The sequence below is a fragment of the Diadema antillarum genome, unplaced genomic scaffold (assembly GCF_040938485.1).
Source record: "Diadema antillarum isolate AM-2024a unplaced genomic scaffold, OU_Dant_1.0 scf00000129, whole genome shotgun sequence".
Classification (NCBI taxonomy): Eukaryota; Metazoa; Echinodermata; class Echinoidea; order Diadematoida; family Diadematidae; genus Diadema; species Diadema antillarum.
The window spans coordinates 1,510,479-1,529,070 of record NW_027271018.1 but is presented as its reverse complement, the minus strand read 5'-3'; the positions used below and the strand labels follow the sequence as shown (position 1 = coordinate 1,529,070).

General features: G+C 38.7%; 1 protein-coding gene across 3 annotated transcripts in view; it reads left to right on the top strand.

Annotated features, from left to right (window-relative positions):
- Positions 1-18,592, top strand: part of LOC139720591 (prolyl 4-hydroxylase subunit alpha-1-like) — a 41,998-nt gene that overhangs the window by 9,848 nt on the left and 13,558 nt on the right. For 2 of the 3 annotated variants that reach the window (XM_071631942.1, XM_071631943.1), the window contains exons 3-10: positions 5,607-5,761; positions 6,404-6,568; positions 7,399-7,571; positions 7,923-7,974; positions 9,263-9,495; positions 11,198-11,371; positions 14,939-15,109; positions 16,727-16,780. In XM_071631942.1, coding sequence (XP_071488043.1) covers positions 5,607-5,761; positions 6,404-6,568; positions 7,399-7,571; positions 7,923-7,974; positions 9,263-9,495; positions 11,198-11,371; positions 14,939-15,109; positions 16,727-16,780 — 1,177 coding nt within the window. Of the gene's footprint in view, positions 1-5,606; positions 5,762-6,403; positions 6,569-7,398; positions 7,572-7,922; positions 7,975-9,262; positions 9,496-11,197; positions 11,372-14,938; positions 15,110-16,726; positions 16,781-17,898; positions 17,953-18,592 lie in introns of all 3 variants that reach the window. The other variant, XM_071631944.1, reaches the window with a different exon arrangement.

Here is an 18,592-nt window from a genome sequence, read left to right as displayed (position 1 = left end):
TCAAAGTGACTCCATGTACACGTCCGGTCCCATAACGCTTGGTCTACTGTACTGTACAAAGTGTACGTATAGTAGAGTATACGTACTATACATACGCCACACATGTTATGCACAAGGGAAGACAGGCCGGCCGGCCGGCAGCCCGAACTAGAAGTTGTTTACAGGATTGACAGCGCGTATGCATGCAATTCATCAAAGGAGCCGCCGCGCGCACAGACGATCGGCAATCTACCATAGGATTACAGGCAGTGCAATTGTACTGAAGTAAAGGAAGGAGGTGTGTCTCATTTCAGCGCTTCCTATTGGCTACATTCTTGAACCCATTTTATAAAGTATGATACCGTTTAATCAGCCAGGTGTACGAAATGTGTGCATATTAATACAATACCAGTAGTGTATGCATTGAAATTAAGTATATATGATATGTGTCTACACAGGCAAACTGTCATTGACGTCATTCATTACTCTGTCATCCAAACAATGGATGTTTAGTGGCCTTGAAGATCACTCTACAGATAAATCCTCTTACAAATGATTTAACAACTGATGACAGAAATCAATCAATACTGTATCGTTTTAGACAAGTTTGGAATATGACATAGGGAGTTGATTACTTACAGCATGCCATATTAAGAGCAGAACATGATCTTGTGATATTACTGTAATGACTTCTGTTTTGACAAATAGATATTCATGTTAATTTTAATTGTGGTACACAAACGTATTATTAGTAGACAATTACATACTGCATAACTGTACACAAGTCTGAAAGAAATCAATTCATGCTCTTGTCAAATGTAAATTTATTACTAATTTTGCAAAGCAAACAGTTTATTGAAACCATGTAGTTTTGCAAACATACATTGTATGTACATCTGTAAAAACAAGTCCAGATACAGGTAAAATCATTTAAAGGGAAGCAGTCCTGAGATTTTCACTGTACTGATAATTAAGAAGAGTAAAAAATATAAACTTTCACCAATTTATACGCTTGGACATCAAAAATTGTCTCCGTACGCGATTTTTGAAAAATAATTCCTGCAAGCGATCGTGAAAGAGCCGGCAAAAAGATGCTACGTAGTGCATGCCCTACTCACCAAGTTGACAGCCGTGCCTCTAAAACCAATTTAAGTGTTCAAATGATTAGTTGCAATTTCATCATATAATGTGAAAGTTTGTGGTTTTATAATTTCAAACAAAATATTTCAAGCGTAGATATATATAATTTACGAAAAATTAATATTGTAAACATAAATTTATATGTATTTTTAAACCAAATATACCATGAACTTGACATCAAATAGGCACAGTCGTTTTCTAGCTTCCGTCCGTGTTGCATACTTCTTAGCGTAGAAACCACTCTCGCGCGCAAATCCTTGCCATACCAATGTATACATACACAGTACACTCGATCGACTCCGTCCAGTCGATTTTGGCATTCAAACCGAAGATAACCTGTGCATGAGAGAGTCGAATTCTTCAAAGAAAATATTGTTTGTATCTCAATATTTCTGTAAGTAGTCAGATAATCGCCTTTCCTCGAAAAAAAAAAAATATGACGTGAGCCGGGAAGGGTAAACACAGGGGGTCGTAGGGATATGATTTCGCTCCACTTTGCCGTGCATGTCCAGTCGGCACTGGCAGCAGCTAGCTCAGTGGCACTGTACTGCATGCGCAGTCCAACCCCGGCTGCAGGCCCACGGTAAATTAAACATAGCTAGCCACTTTCCTTACCTCTCTACGCTTTTTTCCCTCGGTTCTCTTCGAAGTCGATGCTCGAGGTATTTCTGTTTTATAACTCATGTGAGCAAATGGTCAGGATTGCATCTGGTTTCAGGAGTTTTCTCGGTTTATAACCGAGGGCCACAGCCTGCCGGTCCACGTAAAAACATCGCTTCACAAATTGTCCACGCACAGGTAGGTCACAACACGATTTCGAGATTTTGTAGGCCCTAAGTTTCTTATGTTCGGCATCATTGTACCGATATTTCCCAGCCACACAGCTCACCTTTCACGATACTTTTGTTGGTCTGGGACGGAAAAAAGGATTTTCCTGGGAAATTTTCTGCACGATTCGAGCAAAACTACTGATGTAAGATAGCCTGACCAGACGACGCTGAATGCGGTCGCCCCTGTAGTGTACTAGCAGGCCTGTGTAGAATCGTTTCTATCTACAAATATGTACACTCTGTACGTACTATATATAGAACATGCATGAGCGGCGACAGGTAGGGCTGCAGCTGCGCTTGAGACTGGAAAAGTGCGAAGGGCAAACCGCGTACGGGGTGCGTACGCGTATCTACCGTAGATCTATCATCTAGTTGTACCGTCCACACGTGCGAATATAATACACAATACATACACACACACAAACACACACACACACACACACACACACACACACAACGTAGAAACAATGTCAAATACGAGTCGGAGTAGCCACCGACGTCTTCATGCATCCGGGTAAACTAGGGAGCGTACGGATAACGAGCAGAACACGGCTGGGAAGAGTTGTGCATCGACGACGTATGACTCTCCGCCAAGACTTGCTCATTAGCATATTCACCATGCAGAGTCACACTTTTTCAACCAAAATGTACGAGCTTATTTGGTGATTTTAAAGTTTGTTTTTGGTGAAAGTAGTTCATTGGAGGTACCAACAACAACATATTTTTTTAAATTTCGTGAGGACTGTGTCCCTTTAAAGGGAACGTAAACCCAAAGAGCAATGTGAATTTAGTGAAAGCAGTAACATTAGTACACGTTGTAGAACACATCAGTGAAAGTTTGAGGAAAATCGGCAATCGATGCAAAAGTTATGAATTTTTAAAGTTTTGGTGTTGGAACTCCTGGGTAAGGAGACTACTAGAGGTTATGGACTACAACATGAAGAAAATTTAAAGGGAATTCAATAGAAATTCATTTTTCATGAAAATTACACATTCCATCAACTTGATACTGACATATGTTAGGGGTAGCACTTATTTCCCCCGTTTTCTGAAAGCGGTTAGTCAAGTACTCTTTTATTTTGCTATAGAAGTGATTTTTTTTTGTGGAATTCCTTTTATATTTTCTTTATATTGTTGTCCACTCATACGTCATAACCTCTAGTAGTCTCCTCATCCAGCGGTTCCAGCACCAAAACTTTAAAAATTCATAACTTCTGCATCGATTGTCCAATTTTCCTCAAACTTTCACTGATGTGTTCTATTAATGTTAATGCTTTTACTCAATCCACATTGCTCTTTGGGTTTGCGTTCCCTTTAACCTAAATCTTGTTTGCCCCTTTGACTCTTCAAAGTATCCCTTCATCCAAGAGCTCTTGATACGTGTTTACTTCTTGTCATTTGCCTGCTTGTCCGCTTGCCCAGAGTAACTAGAATTCAACTATTGGGCGAATGATAAGTATTGCATTGTATGCATGAATAGGCACTTGCTTGTGAAAGGAATAAGAATGCCCATAGAGCAAGTAGGAGAAAGATCTTACCTCACTAGCCATTTCATGAAGAGATTTGTGTGTGCTTCGAATCTGCAGTTTAAAAACGAGAGAGTTCTAGCTGTACAATGTGTAATTGCATATAGATCCTGTGTACATTGTGTATGTTAATGAAACTGCAATGCCTGACCAAACATAGGACTAGTGTAAACAACTTTTCAGTCAGTCAATGTTTATAAAATAATAAAAATGTTCACCAGAAGAAGCAGTATAGGCCTACAAGCATGTGCTATACCGGTAAATGTTCAACTTGTTTCTGAACCAATCCAAGTTGGCTCAAGAAAGGCATTGGAGAGAACATGCACTATCATACACATGTACATGAATCGTCCATACAGATGATGCGGGATTCTTCAAAGGAGCAAAGAAGCCCACAATGGTTGTACATTGTAGTGTTCAAGCAACTTGCAATTTTGTCATTCTATGGAAATTCAAGGGATATAAACATCCTTGTACAAATTGTACATTGTTATACAGTACATTTTGTACATTATAATGTACAAGGTATATTTGGCATCAGTCGAGTTCACATGTTGCCTACATGTACTCTGGCATGGGGTACAGTAGTCTAGATACAAAAATACATTAGGCATTTTGGGGACAGCAGGGCAAGTGAATAATTGAAACCATGCCACATCTCCTTGGGAGAGAGATGCCAATAAAGGGGGTCGTGTTTGGATCATGGGAGGAGACGTTGAAAGGTGAAAGGCCAAAGATTGAAGTCGGATACAGACACACTATACAATGCACTTCTGTGTTCTCTTTGCAGACAGCACAGTGCTTCGATTAATTTGTTACCATCAATGGGAATGCTGTGAAAATTTGACTAATCCATCGAAAAATATGTTTTAGCTTTAAAGAAACGCTCTGACAAGCTGCCAAGTACATTGTAATATCACAGTCATCTGCCATATGCTTTATTACAATCAGAAAGGAAATGTGTTTGTCGGTGGTCGCACAGTTGGGTACGTGACAGTATTAGCTCATGCAGCTTTGTCTCAAGACTTTAGGTGACTCATACAATGTGTACCTCCCTTGCCATTGCAATGTACATTGTACAAAAGACACCTCTCTCCATGTAAAAAGAAAAAGAAAAAAATTCTTTTAAGGTGGACAACAGCCTCCCTTTGGTGTACATACGTGTATGTCATATTGTACATGTACAACTTGTGTATACAATGTACATACTGGCAAATGTTGGTACACTGAAGAGCAATAAAATGTGTGTGTGTGTGTGTGAGTGTGTACAGTCTTAATTAGTCCCTCAACTTCATATTCATATACTGTAAAATGATTGAAAACATGCTTACAGCGTTAACAAATTAGATGATGCTTTTAGTTGATAGTGGTAGTGATGGATATTAAAGCTGTTGCTGTAATTGTTACACTGATCTCTACAATAAAATTATGATGTACAGTCAAACTCATAAGATTTTCACCCACTAACTTTGGATGCAGAATGTTCGTAGTGTCTGAAACCTCAGAGCAGCATCCCAAGTTCCATCAACCTTTACACTTTATACATGTATGTTTAACTGGAGGAATTCAATTTTCCTTTTGATGTTCTTCAAGTAATGAAGGCCTCTTTCTTCAATGAACATGAACAAAATGTGTCTAATTACTTGTCTACTGTAGGTGAGAGGAGTCGCCCCAAGTCACAAGGGACACATTACTTGTGTGCTTTGAGTGCCGACAGACGCAGAAAACCCCATACCCGACTTGTATAGCGTTGTACACACTGTCCAGAGTCCTAGCACTGAAAGGGTTAATACTATATCTTATGAAAATTTTGGTGATATGAAATAAATGACATTGCCTTAAAAGATGTACATGTACAGTGTATTCATGAGGGCATACTACATGCACTTCTAGGTCGCATATATCACATAGAAAAGCTTTATGCACTTTCTCTCCCTCTCTCTCTCTCTCTCTCTCTCTCTACACTGGTACATTGTAGGTTACATGTTTTTTTCTCTTTTTTTTAATCAAATGTACTGCACGTATCTGTATTTACTCTGTGAACTATCACACATTGTACATGTATTTGGTAGATGTTACAAGCACTGTTCACAAATGTTGTGGCTTGTGTTTCATGCTCATGAATTCACAGCAAGGCAGAGAAACTGAGGAGCATGCACCGAGGTGCGGCGGACGACATTGAGCACTACCTGGGCCATCCAGTCAATGCCTTCCTGCTGGTCAAACGCTTCCTGTGGGAGTGGGTGGACGTTGAGAACTGGATCAAATATGATGGACCACAGTCTGGTGAGTGTCTGTCTCTACACAAAGTGCATGTCTGTGCCGGTCCTTACTGTCTTCCTGTCATGTTTAGTACAGTCATAGCGGTTGGGTATTTTTTCCCCTTTCATAGTAAGTTAGCTGGAGCATTGAAGCATTGATTCTGGAGAGAGCTCTGTTCAGTCTAATTGAGAAGATAGACTGACACCCACAGTGCGGGTCAACACAGGCTGCTAGCCTGCTGTGGCTGGGGTTGAGTTTGTATTGATCCTAGCTGCCAGTGGTTGCCATGAAAACAAAGGAAAATGCTTTAATTCCTAAATGTCCCAGGCAAGGAAGCATCTGCATTTTCATCTGACAAGCTCTAAAAAGGGCATCATACTGTACAATGTATGCACCTGGTGAATTTTGTGATATGGATTAGTTTTCATGATAGTTGTGTACGTGTATTGAACCATAATTGGACGATGTTTCCCGCACTTACAAATTGAATCTAATTATAATCCAGACGTAGAAGGATTAAAGGCCTACCATGCCACATCACACAATCTGTGTAAAGGCATGGATACAGTACCAAACATTTAGCTGATTTGTACAGTAAAAAAGAGCAAAAAACCCCATAGAAACAAATGGAATTAAATTTCCAAATAAACCAATGCTTTTCTACAGCATATCTGAGGAACATCACCGGGCTGCGTGAGCACACTCCTGGCCATGACGACCTGAAGGGCGCCACCGCAGCCTTGCTCCGTCTTCAGGACACCTACAACCTGGAGACAAGAAAGATTGCTAGCGGGGAGATTGAGGGAACCCGCACCACAGCCTCCCTTACTTGTAAGTAACAGTTCAGTGACCCCGATACCCAGCTGCCGATACCTGATGTTATGTGCAGTGACAGGTGTACCAATTTGTGTCATAGTCATGCCAGACTGTCATAAGGCCTGTAATCCAACAATACCATTTAACCAAGTATGGCATTTCTTTTTCTGTCAGTAGAATAGCACTGAGTGTTCATGCTCTATACTGTTTTCATATCTGTGCTTTAGTGTACATGAATCCTTGAATTTGTGTGAATTTATCTAATTGGTTCTTGTGAAAAAATGCAAGTTTGATCAGGTCATCTGTCATATGTTTTTGTTTTTGTTTTTGGTTTTTGGTTTTTTTTTTGTCATGAGAATATGTTCTCTGGAAGAAAAGAAAGTAATGTAATTCAATAGATGCAATGAAACCAAAGCAGCTGATCAGTGGAGATGTCAACAAAGTCAAGTCATTTATGAAAGTGTAGTCTTTCGTAACTAATTGAGTCATCCTATGGGTAAAGGGAAAGAATTATAACAAGACTGTCAATGATGCAGTGTACTCCTCATCGTATGTTGTTTGCCATTCAGTATTTGCGTGTATTGCATTTGTGTTCCATACATGTATTTCTCTGTGATTTTACTCTCTAGATCATCAAGCACATCATTTTTGTAGTGCAGAATCTTTTTATCTTCTTTTTTTTTTCCGGGGGGGGGGGGGGGGGGGGGGGGGGGGGGGGGGGGGGGGGTAGGAGGAGTCAGTTGTAGTTCTGTCCATCAATATGCCATGAATGTGATTCTTATTTTTCTTTGTGTGAGATTGAAGTGGAATGCTTTAAATTCTCTATCTCACTCTGTCCCACGCAGCTCAAGAATGTTTTGAGCTGGGCCGCGTGGCCTACAACCATGACGACCAGTACCACGCCCGACTGTGGATCTCTGAGGCCTACCGGCGCTACCAGAACGAGACGGCCGCCGGACAGGAGACGGAAATCCAGGAATCGGTCCTCCTGGACTACCTGGCCTATTCCTCCTTCATGGTCAGTGATCCATAGATACCCGTATTATCCCCAAATACTTGACCCCTGCCAATGCCATACTTGCTGTGAGATGTGAATATATTTCTATTGCACTGTACTTCCTTAAACTGATTAAAAGAGAAATGGGAAACGTCATTCTTAAGAAATACAACAGTATGTAAGCCGAGTATAGATTCTGAATGCAACTACCATTTCTGTAGCATTGTGTCAAATGTTGTTGATGGTTCAAAGTGTGCTTTTTAGTATATCCTGTATAGAGTTAAAGTTTATTAGTATATCTTTACATTTCTGCTTTTGAATATGATGAATATAAACGCCTTTTATTTTGTTTTTGTTTATTTCTTTCCATAGCAAGGGCACTTGGTCGATGCTGTTACGTACACTAACAGACTTTTGGAAATAGGTGAGTCAAATTGTCCATTTTGTCATCACAGCCGAGTTCAGGCGTTGAAATTTTATATCGCTGTGACTGCCGTGGCAAATTTTTTAACAGTTTGAAAATTCTGACATGGAATCCACAGCAATCATGGCCTGTCAAGTTTGCCCATCTTGGCCCCACCCCCCGCCCTGTTTTGTCCATTGTGGCCTGAAATGTTATTGCTATGGCCGGGAGAAACATGGCGTAAATGTAGCATTGTAGCAGCTCTCCTTACTTAAAGATGACTCACTGGCAGGCCAGCTGAATTCATGACATGCAAGGCTGCCATGAGATACTTCATCATCTGATTCCATCCCCAAAACGGGTCGATACAAAAAGTGAACATTTTTTTAGTGCTGTGAGAATGGATGTTGTAGATTCGTTATCATTTTTTCATATTATCCATTCAAGGGGAATAGATGATGACCGAAACTGTGAAACGTATGAGAAGGGAAAAGCAACAAGAGTGGATTATGCTAGTAATTCTGATTAAGGTATCAACATAATCTCCAACGATGGTATACTTTGAAATCTGACATATGCTTTGCTAATATCAGATGCCATTTGCAAGGATATCTTTGCTGACATTTTAGCGGCAGTTAGCATTGAATAGAGGGCATTAAAGAGGAACTCCATGTCATGTTCAGGTTGTCTGTGATTAGGAAAGGAAAGTCGATCAGAGCAGGGAAAGTTTTACGAGAATTGAACTGAAAAGAAGGTTTGGGAATTTGAAAATTTCCTGCATTTTGTTTTTCTTTGATACATAGCAGTAATGTTGGTCACATGTGACATTCACACAGTTGGAAATGTAATAAAGTGGTGATCATGCCATCACCCAACAAATCTTCTATTGCTTTGACGACAATGATGTTATCAAAATTGTGTGTGTCTAGAATGTAGAAATCATGACTAGGCCTTTAAAAAAGGGAGTCATCATTGCTAAATCACAACAACTCTTTAGTAGATGCAAAGAAGATGATCTCGTCTTGGAAGACTTTGTAAATCATGTATTCTTTATTTATAGGAGATTTGTGAGCTGATGACATCCATCACCACACATCATTTGCATAGTGACTGTGACTGATGCTATTGTTCTGTAAAGACCTGCAAATCTTAATGCTTTATCTCTTTTCTTATTGATGCAGTTTTTATAATTATGTTCATTAAATCCTAATCTCTTTGTAAATGTCAGCAGTGTCGTAGAATGGAGTGTCTCTTTGAAGATATTGCTGTACATGACTTGCTATCGCTTTCTTTTGAAATGTTTTGGCAGAGCCCAGCCATGAGCGTGCGCAGAACAACAAGGCCTACTTTGAGAACGAGCTGAGGCAGAAGGAAAAGCCACGTGGCGAGACGGGGGACATGGACGCGGAGGTGGAGTCCTCCAAGGACGCCTCAAAGGAGGAGGAGAAGGAGGAGGAGAAGAAGGAAGAGATCGAGATCTTCTCCTTACCCGAGAGAAAAATGTACGAAGCCCTGTGCCGGGGAGATCGTGCTGCCCTGAAGGTATTTCAGTCAAAGTTCACTGTGATGTTATCCCAAATTGCCTTCTGGTGTTACTACGTAGGAGTAGATGTCCTTGTTTGTTTATAGGTTTTCTCTCCCCCCCCCCTTTTTTTTGGGGGGGGGGGCTCTTTTGATTCCTGATCCAAACAACAGCCTTTATGTAAACTGCACAACATCAAAAGGTTTTTTATTCGGGGTCATGGAGCTCTTGGAGTAATTCATTTAAGGTCCATTGTAGTGCTTCTCCATATTGCCTTTTTGAGAATACAATGCAGGAGCTGTTGTCGATCTTTTCAGGGAAGGGGGTGGAGGGATCTCTTTGGACCTGATCAGAAAGCTCTGAATGTATTTCATATGAGGTTTGAAGTTTACAGCAGTATCATCTTTAATGGGATGGTACAGTATTGATGGAGATGAGAATTGGGCTTTTAACTTTTTGCGAGATACCAAGAAAACACTTATGATGTAGTAAAGAGCATACCGTTTAAAGAGGAATTCAAAGTTTATTCGATGAAAATCGGGTTTGGAATGACTGAAACATCCAAAAACAAAGTGAAACAAAGCGATCGTAATAAAGTGTGGGTCCCACACTTTATTAGAATCGCTCTTTTTTCGATATCTCTACCATTTCAAAACCAATTTTCATCAAATAAACGTTGAATTCCTCATAGAATTACAACTGTACGTGCTCTTTCATATTTCATATGAGGTTTCTCATTATTTCACCAAAAAATGTTAGAAACCTGAAATTAGGTCTCAACCAAAACTGTACGATCCCTTTAACAACCTTCTAGCAATGAAATGAATGATTATTTTCCTCATTTTTAAGAGGGCAGGACAATGTGATGAGAATTCAAAAGGTTGCAAAAGGACAACACGTTGAGATGTGTCCACCTCAGTGAAATCTTCCTAACACATGTCATAGGCAGTGGTATTGGAGACTAACTGCAGATGTGTAGCTTGCATGGAACTGGCCTCTCCAAGTACATATGTATGTGTTCGTGTGTCTGTGTGTGTGACACAGATTTCGAACAGTCATCAGTGGCATTCGTGCATGTAGAGTGCTAGAGCACATAGTGCACTGCACTCTTAGGGGCTGTCTGCTGTCATAGCAGCAGATACGTTTTCATGCGTAGAGTAGATTTAACATAATTAACCATTATGCAATATCTCACAGAGCGCAGGGATACTAAGCTGCATGTGTACAGGTTAACATGTTTTTGCATATGGAGTAGGCATTATGCATGAATCAGTAATTTGGCTGTGAATGTTCAGTGTTACCTGTCTTTGTATGTAAAAGTTTTAGTATCAATCCAGCTTCTCCATCTAGGGCTGGTCGTTGATATATACATGATATCTTGTAGCAATGAGTTATATTTGTAGATAAAATCAACAGAATATGCACTACAAAATATTGAAGAATGTTTTTAATTGGAAAAAAAAATGCTGTTCAAACAGTAGCCTTCATGTAAGATCAGGCAGTCGCAGCATCAAATTGACACCAGCATATGGAAGTGGTGGGGAGAAGAAAATGAATGATAATATAGTTTAATAGGAATAGAGAAGGATGAAGATGAGTGGAAGAATTGAGAGGAGAGAGAGAAAAAAGGAAAAGGAGAAGAGAAAGAGGAGAGGCATGATGTTGGGTTGTGTGCATCTGTTAAGCTAACTGCCAAACACCGTGTTGTCTTTTTCTCTGTAGGTGATCCGCAATACGTCGATCCTGACGTGCAGCTACCAGCACTACAATCACCCACTGCTCTACCTTCAGCCAGCAAAGGAGGAGGTCATCTTTGATGAGCCACGCCTCTACTTCTACCGAGACATCATCAGCGACACAGAGATCAAGTTTGTAAAGCGCCTCGCTGCCCCAAGGGTAAGCATGTCTCTTTGTGGTGGGTTTCAAAATCTCTCTCTCCTCCTGTTTTGTTCATTTTTTTTTTTTACACAGCTGTGCAATGAAACTGTAAATTGATCACAACTTATAGATACCTGATTTATTCAAAACTTTTACTGAAGTGTTAAAAAATAAAGACACCTTTACAGGTATAATTCAAACAACCTGCTGTGGATTATTTGCAGGGCAAATTGTTTCTTTTGATATCATAGGTTAGACAATGTTTTTCAGGGTAATGCGAAGTTAGGAGATTCACCATGTCCATGGTCTTTATAGGCAGCTGTCAAGATATACGCATATTCAAGGAACAATCACACAAGGATTCTGTCAGTACCAGATAATCTGGATCAAAACTAGGAAGCTGATAACACTGGTTGCAACTTTTATATCAAATTGTTTTGTCTTCTTGTACATTTTGTGTCTGATAGAGGGGGAGGATTTTTAAGTGAAGCTTGTATATTTCCATTATTAAAAGGGGAGATTATTTTTGTGTTGAAGGTTTCGAAAGGTTTTGTTCAAATCTTTATTTGAGATATGTTACCCTGTGTAAGTGCAAGATTATTACAGTCATTGTGCTAAGGTATATGTGTCATTGGTTAAAGAAAAGGATTGTCAGGATACAATCTTAACTAGAGCTGTAACTGTTTCTCACTTTGCTCTATGTGACTTATATTTTAATTTTTTCTTTACTCCTCTTCCAACTAAGAGGTCAGTGGCATTGTAATGAATGGAAATAACAAAATGTACTATATCACCGATCCTTATTGCAATGAACACAAGGTTGCCTCATTGCTTACAACTTGACTATTGTTCTCTTCAGATAGAAGTTCTAAAGGAAAAATTGAGGATTAGTTTGTGTGTCAGACCTGTTTGTTGCGTGTCAGCAGGCATTTGCATAATTTAATCTATCATGTCACAGATAACACTGATATATATCTTCTGTGTTTCATGACAAGTGTTGTTTTTGTTTTTTTCAATGCCGTCAAAAAGAGTTGACCTTTTCTCCCCCCGGAGGTTGCCTCGTTTTGATTCGAGTTCCGAACGTGGTCTTCTGAGTGGCACAGGTTGCGGGAACAACACCCCCTCCCCCTTCTATTTTTTCCTTCTCATATCATTGTCTTCCTCCATTTCTCATGATCACTTCGTTTTGCTCCATTCTGGCTGGTTCTGAAAACCTTAGTTGAGTTGGTAAATTAATAGGGGATAAGATTGTTGACAGGACCCCCCCCCCCCTTTTTTTGCTTTTGTGACAAATGATTCATGGTATGGCTTGTAGTAGAGGATAAACTGACCATATATAGATAACTTTATAATCATCTTTCTGAGCAATCATTTGACATTTTCATCACTAACAACATTATCATAATCAAGCCACTAATTACAGCAATCTTTCATCTAACAATCTATCCTTAGTCCCACATTTGTGTAGTACAGGTACTCCTAATCCACATTATTTTCTGCACTCTTGTGATGACTTCTACTAAACACAATAAGTGCTATTTTGAAATGGGAATTCCTTGGAATTCATAGCAGGAATTAGCCAATTTCTTTAGGCATAATTTTTAGGTTAGACTAGAATTTTCTAAAGCAGTTCTATGCCTTTGAATTGTTGCTGTTTTACGCTTTAAAATTAGTAAGAAATTCTCTTGCAATGTATTTAGCTGAAATATTTTGGTTGACTTTAGCTTTAATATCTCCATTTTCTTCATCTTATCTTTTTCATTGCCCTGCATGCATAGTAATCTCCGTCAGTCTGGTGTTATTGTTAAGAATAAAAACATTTAATCTGATATTGTTCCAATAGAATATCAATATGGATAAATATTAGAAACATTGTCTGGTGTACAAGGATACCAAAGATAGACTTGACAATTAAATTTCCTCTGTTGTAGTGACAATTTTCTGTTTATCGCAGAAAACTACACCATGCATATCTGCATATGCAGTTTATTTGGTGTAAATTTCAGATTAGACTAGAATTTGATTCTTAAGCAATTCTGTGGCTTTGAAATATTGCTGTTTTACACTTTGAAATCAGTAAGACATTCTCTTTCAATGTATGTAACTGAAAGATTCTAATTGACTGTAGTTTTAATATCTCCATTTTCTTCATCTTATCTTTTTCATTGCCCTGCATACATGGTAATCTCAGTCAGTCTGGTGTTATTGTTAAGAATAAAAACATTTAATCTGATATTGTTCCAATAGAATATAAATATAGATAAATGTTAGAAACATTGTCTGGTGTACAAGGGTACCAAAGATAGACTTGACAATTTCCTCTGTTGTAGTGACAACTTTCTTTTTATCACAGAAAACTGCATACCATGCAGTTTTACACATTACAGGCTGAAAACCTTATAACCCTGAATAGTGTGTGTGTGTGTGTGTGTGAGAGAGAGAGAGGATAAAACACACAGCTGCCCCATAACTAAATGAATGGATGTACAGTACAATTCAAGAATTTTGGGTTTTCTGCCTTTCAGTCTCTTCAGTTGAAATCTAATATGCTCTGTTTGTGAGCAACATTTCGCATACTAACTGCATTGGAACCAGTAAAAAAAAAAAGAAGAAAAAAAAAAACAATATCAGTCAGTAGTATGGAACATATCGCAATGTGTGATGCAAATCTTTAAAAGTAAAAGATGTCAACGCCTTGTTTATGAAAAACTGTAATCAACTGAGAGTAAAGGGAGTAAAGTCATCAAAATCACCATAAAACATGGGAGAAGAGAAGTTTGACAAGAACAATGATATTGATTTTAAAAAAAGTTTTAATATAAGGTGTGACTCTAGGTAAAACTGCATGTCCAAAATATGTCATCTGCTTTTACATTCCATCCTAAACCCAATTTTCACTTTGCTTATAGCATGTTTGCAGTTTCCCACGACCTGTGACATTCAGGGGTATGTTGATTGCTGAAAACAGCATAATTAAAGGATGGTCAACATCAAAGAGATATCTTATTTATTCCTGTGTAGTTTTTACCTTTGTGTGCTGACTCAGGCACATCTTGTCACTGCCAGTACTAAAATCCAGTGAAAATGCATTTTGGGTACAGCTCCAAGTGGGGATGAGAAGAAAGATGTCATTGTGCGAAAGAGATCCCACAACATGTGCTTATCCGTTATATCCCAGTGTCAAATTCCTGAGAATGCCTAAGTCAAAAGTGTTGGAATAGATTTGCCAAGTGTATTTCCACATTGTTCAGTACCATGTAGAAAAAGTTAACCACATGTACATTAACGACGACAAAGATACCTGTTTATCACATACAAAGTTGCTTGTAAATTCAGTGCTTTTATTAGATTAGTACTTTATCTTTGGCACACCCCTTCCCCATTAAAGTTTAGTTTGAGTGTATTAGCTCAGACAAAGCATAGCATGCTAGTGTACTTGGAATGCATGTATTTTGGCACATTTATGAGTGGCTTTAGATTTAGTGGACGGTATTGCGCACTTCCATTTCAAACACACGCCTCTGCCTTGACTATGACGCCACCGAGATGAAAACGAGTCCGTGCACCCTTTGTTGTCTCCCACAGCTTCAGAGGGCCACGATTCAGAACTCGATCACAGGCAACCTTGAGTTCGCCGACTACCGCATCAGCAAGAGTGCGTGGCTGAGGCCCGAAGAGGACGCCATCATCCGACGGATTCGTCGGCGCGTGGCGGCCTACTCCGGCCTAGAGCTGGAGACGGCTGAAGACCTACAGGTGAGAAAGTTTCCATCTTTACATGGGGCAGACCGCAACATAAATCTTATATACCTGTTTCGCTGTGCAGCCTTGTTGGGCTCAATTTCCCCAATAATTCCTGTCCAGGACCAGGCAAAATGTAAAAATTATGTCAAGCATTTATGCCTTCTCAGTTATGTTCATTATCATCATTCATCCTCATTAGATCATTGTGTGCATTTTTTACATGCTTGGCGTTTTCACATCAGCCCGATGTTTCGAAACAGCGCGCTATTTTCTGACTTGGGAAATTAACCCGATCACGAAATAGCGCGCTATTTGATAATGTGAATACAAATTAGCGCACTAATTATATCGCTCTGATCGAGAAAATTTCTCGAGTCCAACTCGGGAAATTTCAGAAATAGCGGGATAATTTGTGAACTAGCGCGCTATTTGATAATGTGAAATCGCCTCAAGAAATTAGCGCGATGCATCCCATCATGCCTAGTGTGTGTGACCTGAAAGCGCACGCTCTTCTGATATACCCAACACTGTTTGCGCATGCTCAGCTGTCGAATTAGCTCGAAAAAATATAGGGCTAATTCTCTTCGGGCTGATGTGAATGGGAAATGAAATAGCGCTCTAATTTGCGATCGTGAAAAATATTTTGAGCTTGGATTTTTATCGCGCTGATGTGGAAATGCCTAGTGAGAATCCTTGCTACTGAATCTTAACACTGCAGAGTGATAAAAAATGAAGTAAATTTGGAAATATGGTATTTCTGGAAAAAGAAATTAATACTTTGGCACATTTTACCCGACGTATTGATATTTATGAATTTATTAATTTTGTAACCTTTGTCCTTGTTACAGAGGCTCAACACTATCTTGTTTTTTGTGGTCTGTAGTCTAGGAGACTTTAGCTGCATACAACATTATTTCAGTTTGACATTTTGGTGACTGCTTAAAGAAATGTATTACCCAAATAAATGAAACATACAATCCATTTGAATATTAGTTGCCTAATCGGGCCACCAAAAGATTTTTGGAAATTTGGTGGTCCGACATCAACTTTCAGTGACCCCGGTCCACCACCATGTCGAGCCCTGCCTTATTATGTCACATGTTGGCAGTCTGGCCACACCAGGTACTCCAGAAATGCATGCAGGCAGCCATCATTGAAGGCCCTCTTATTAAACCATTCTCAGTTTTTGTTTCACCATGATATTACTCGTAACAATTCATGAGGATCTGGTAAAATAAAGAGCAAGATATACACAGTTAGCACACATGCATTTTTTTTTATGTTGTTTTTAACAAAGTGTAAAGTTAACCAGATAATGATTAAAAAAAAGAAGTGGTAAGGTATGTACAAGCAATAGATGTGTAGTATGAAAATTGACTCTTCTTGATGGGATAAGAATATTGAAAACATGGCACAAAAGCTAGATTCAGATGTCAAGTTTCATTTCCACTTCATTTATTTCTGCAATCTGATGATAAAGAAAAAAAAAATGTAGAGAGCGATAATGAATAAAGAAAAATTATAAGATGAATCTTCATAACATGATGCAATGGCATCACCATTTGCCAAGCTTCTTTTTCTTTTCCCTGAGACTATCTAACGGTAGCTATTTCCAAATCTTTCTTTTAGGTTGTCAACTATGGTATAGGAGGCCACTACGAACCACACTTTGATTTTGCAAGAGTAAGTATGTTTTGTTGAAAGATACGTATCAAAGAGTGGTATTAATCATAGTAATTTTTTAAAAGAATGATGGAAGCCAATATGGCCGTATAAAGTTTGGTATTCATGAATTGAGCACATTTCTGCTGTTGTGTAGTCTGGGACCTTGCTACTAAACTTTGGATGACGCAGCTTACTTTTCTGAAATGTGATGGCCATTATTTGAAGTGATTATCAAAATATGATAGGGCAGAAAATGAAGGATAGTTGAATCATGGTCAGGTCTCATATGTCATCATGTCCAGAAAACTAATTTAAAGTTATTTCATTTTTGATTAAAATTTTGTGGAAGGAAAAAATTATGAAATGGTCAAATTCAGAAATCTGATGCAAGTTAGGAAGGGTATGTGTAATTGCATTCATTATGATAATTTATTAGTGTAGCAAGTAATTATTACTGATCCTTTATGATAAGATATGATTCAAGCTTTCATGAAAATGTTTCCAACCGTTCTCTATAATTTGATCATTGATCATGCATTGATATTTACATATGTTCATATATGTTTGTCTCCAGAAATCTGTCTGTTTATATGTGTTTTATGAGGTGGCATACCAATGTCTTCTGCTCTGTTGCATGGCTTCAGTCCCTCCTATATGTCTGCTCATACTAACACTGTTACCATTAAGACTGTGCTGTGATGCTTGGGTTGTATTCCATTTGGTAGAGAAAGATGAATCTGTGCCATCATCTCCCCCTCTGCCAATTAGAATGCAGCAGCCATCACTGCCAACCTCTGTGTAAATCTTCACATGTTGTCCAAAGTATTTGTTCAAATTGAAAAATATGTTTCTGCCAACATCATACTCACCTCATATCTTTATTTACAGGTAATATACAGCTGTATCACGTGTATTGCATATCTATGTATGACTTTCTTTGCCTTAATGGACCAAGGATCAGATTACAACTGTGTGCATGAACTATTTGTTAAAATTGTACATCTGAAATGAAGACTATCATTTAGTGTGTGTGTATGCACTATTCCATGAGGGCCATGTTTGTGAAAGAAATGTCAGTACAGGACATCTTTAGATATCACTGACTATGTCTTTTCTTCTTAAAACTCATCACGCAGATTCCTAATGCGTATCACGGCATTGGTAACAGAATTGCCACAATGCTGTTCTATGTGAGTAAAAAGAGTAGCTATTGAGCACACAAGTGTAAGACAAAGAATGAGTAAATACTTGTATCTCCCAAAAGACTCCCTGTACATCCAAAGAATGCCGGTGATTATTCACTGTGTCAGGAGATATTCCAAAGATGAATACATCCAATTCCATTTTGATGACAGAATGGATGTTAAAGACTTCTACACAGCTTTCAGTCTCCTATAAAGAACAATAATATAAATGTTTGGTTTTGTTAATAGTGTTATTTGAGAGATGTAATCGGTACTTCATTTTGTTACTAGATTTCAAAAGATAATCAGACCTGTTTTCTTAGAAAACATCAACAAGTTCTCTCATACTGAGAGCAAATCACACATTTTTAAAGGAAATTTCTGCGAGATTGTGCAGGAAAGAAACACAGCAGAAATTCATTATGAAATCCTCAACTCAGAACTTTGTGCCAGCCATCACAGATTTTTCCTGCAAATAAAAACCAAAGGCAAATTAAGCAGAGGTAAGCCAAATTGAGAGAGCCATGTTCTTTCCAGAAGAGTGTTGGAAGTAAGGTATCAGTAATTAGAGGTCAAATTACCTGTCTACTGAAACCTTTGAATTAAAGGGTATGGATAGGGAACTGTGAAGGTTTACATTGATTTA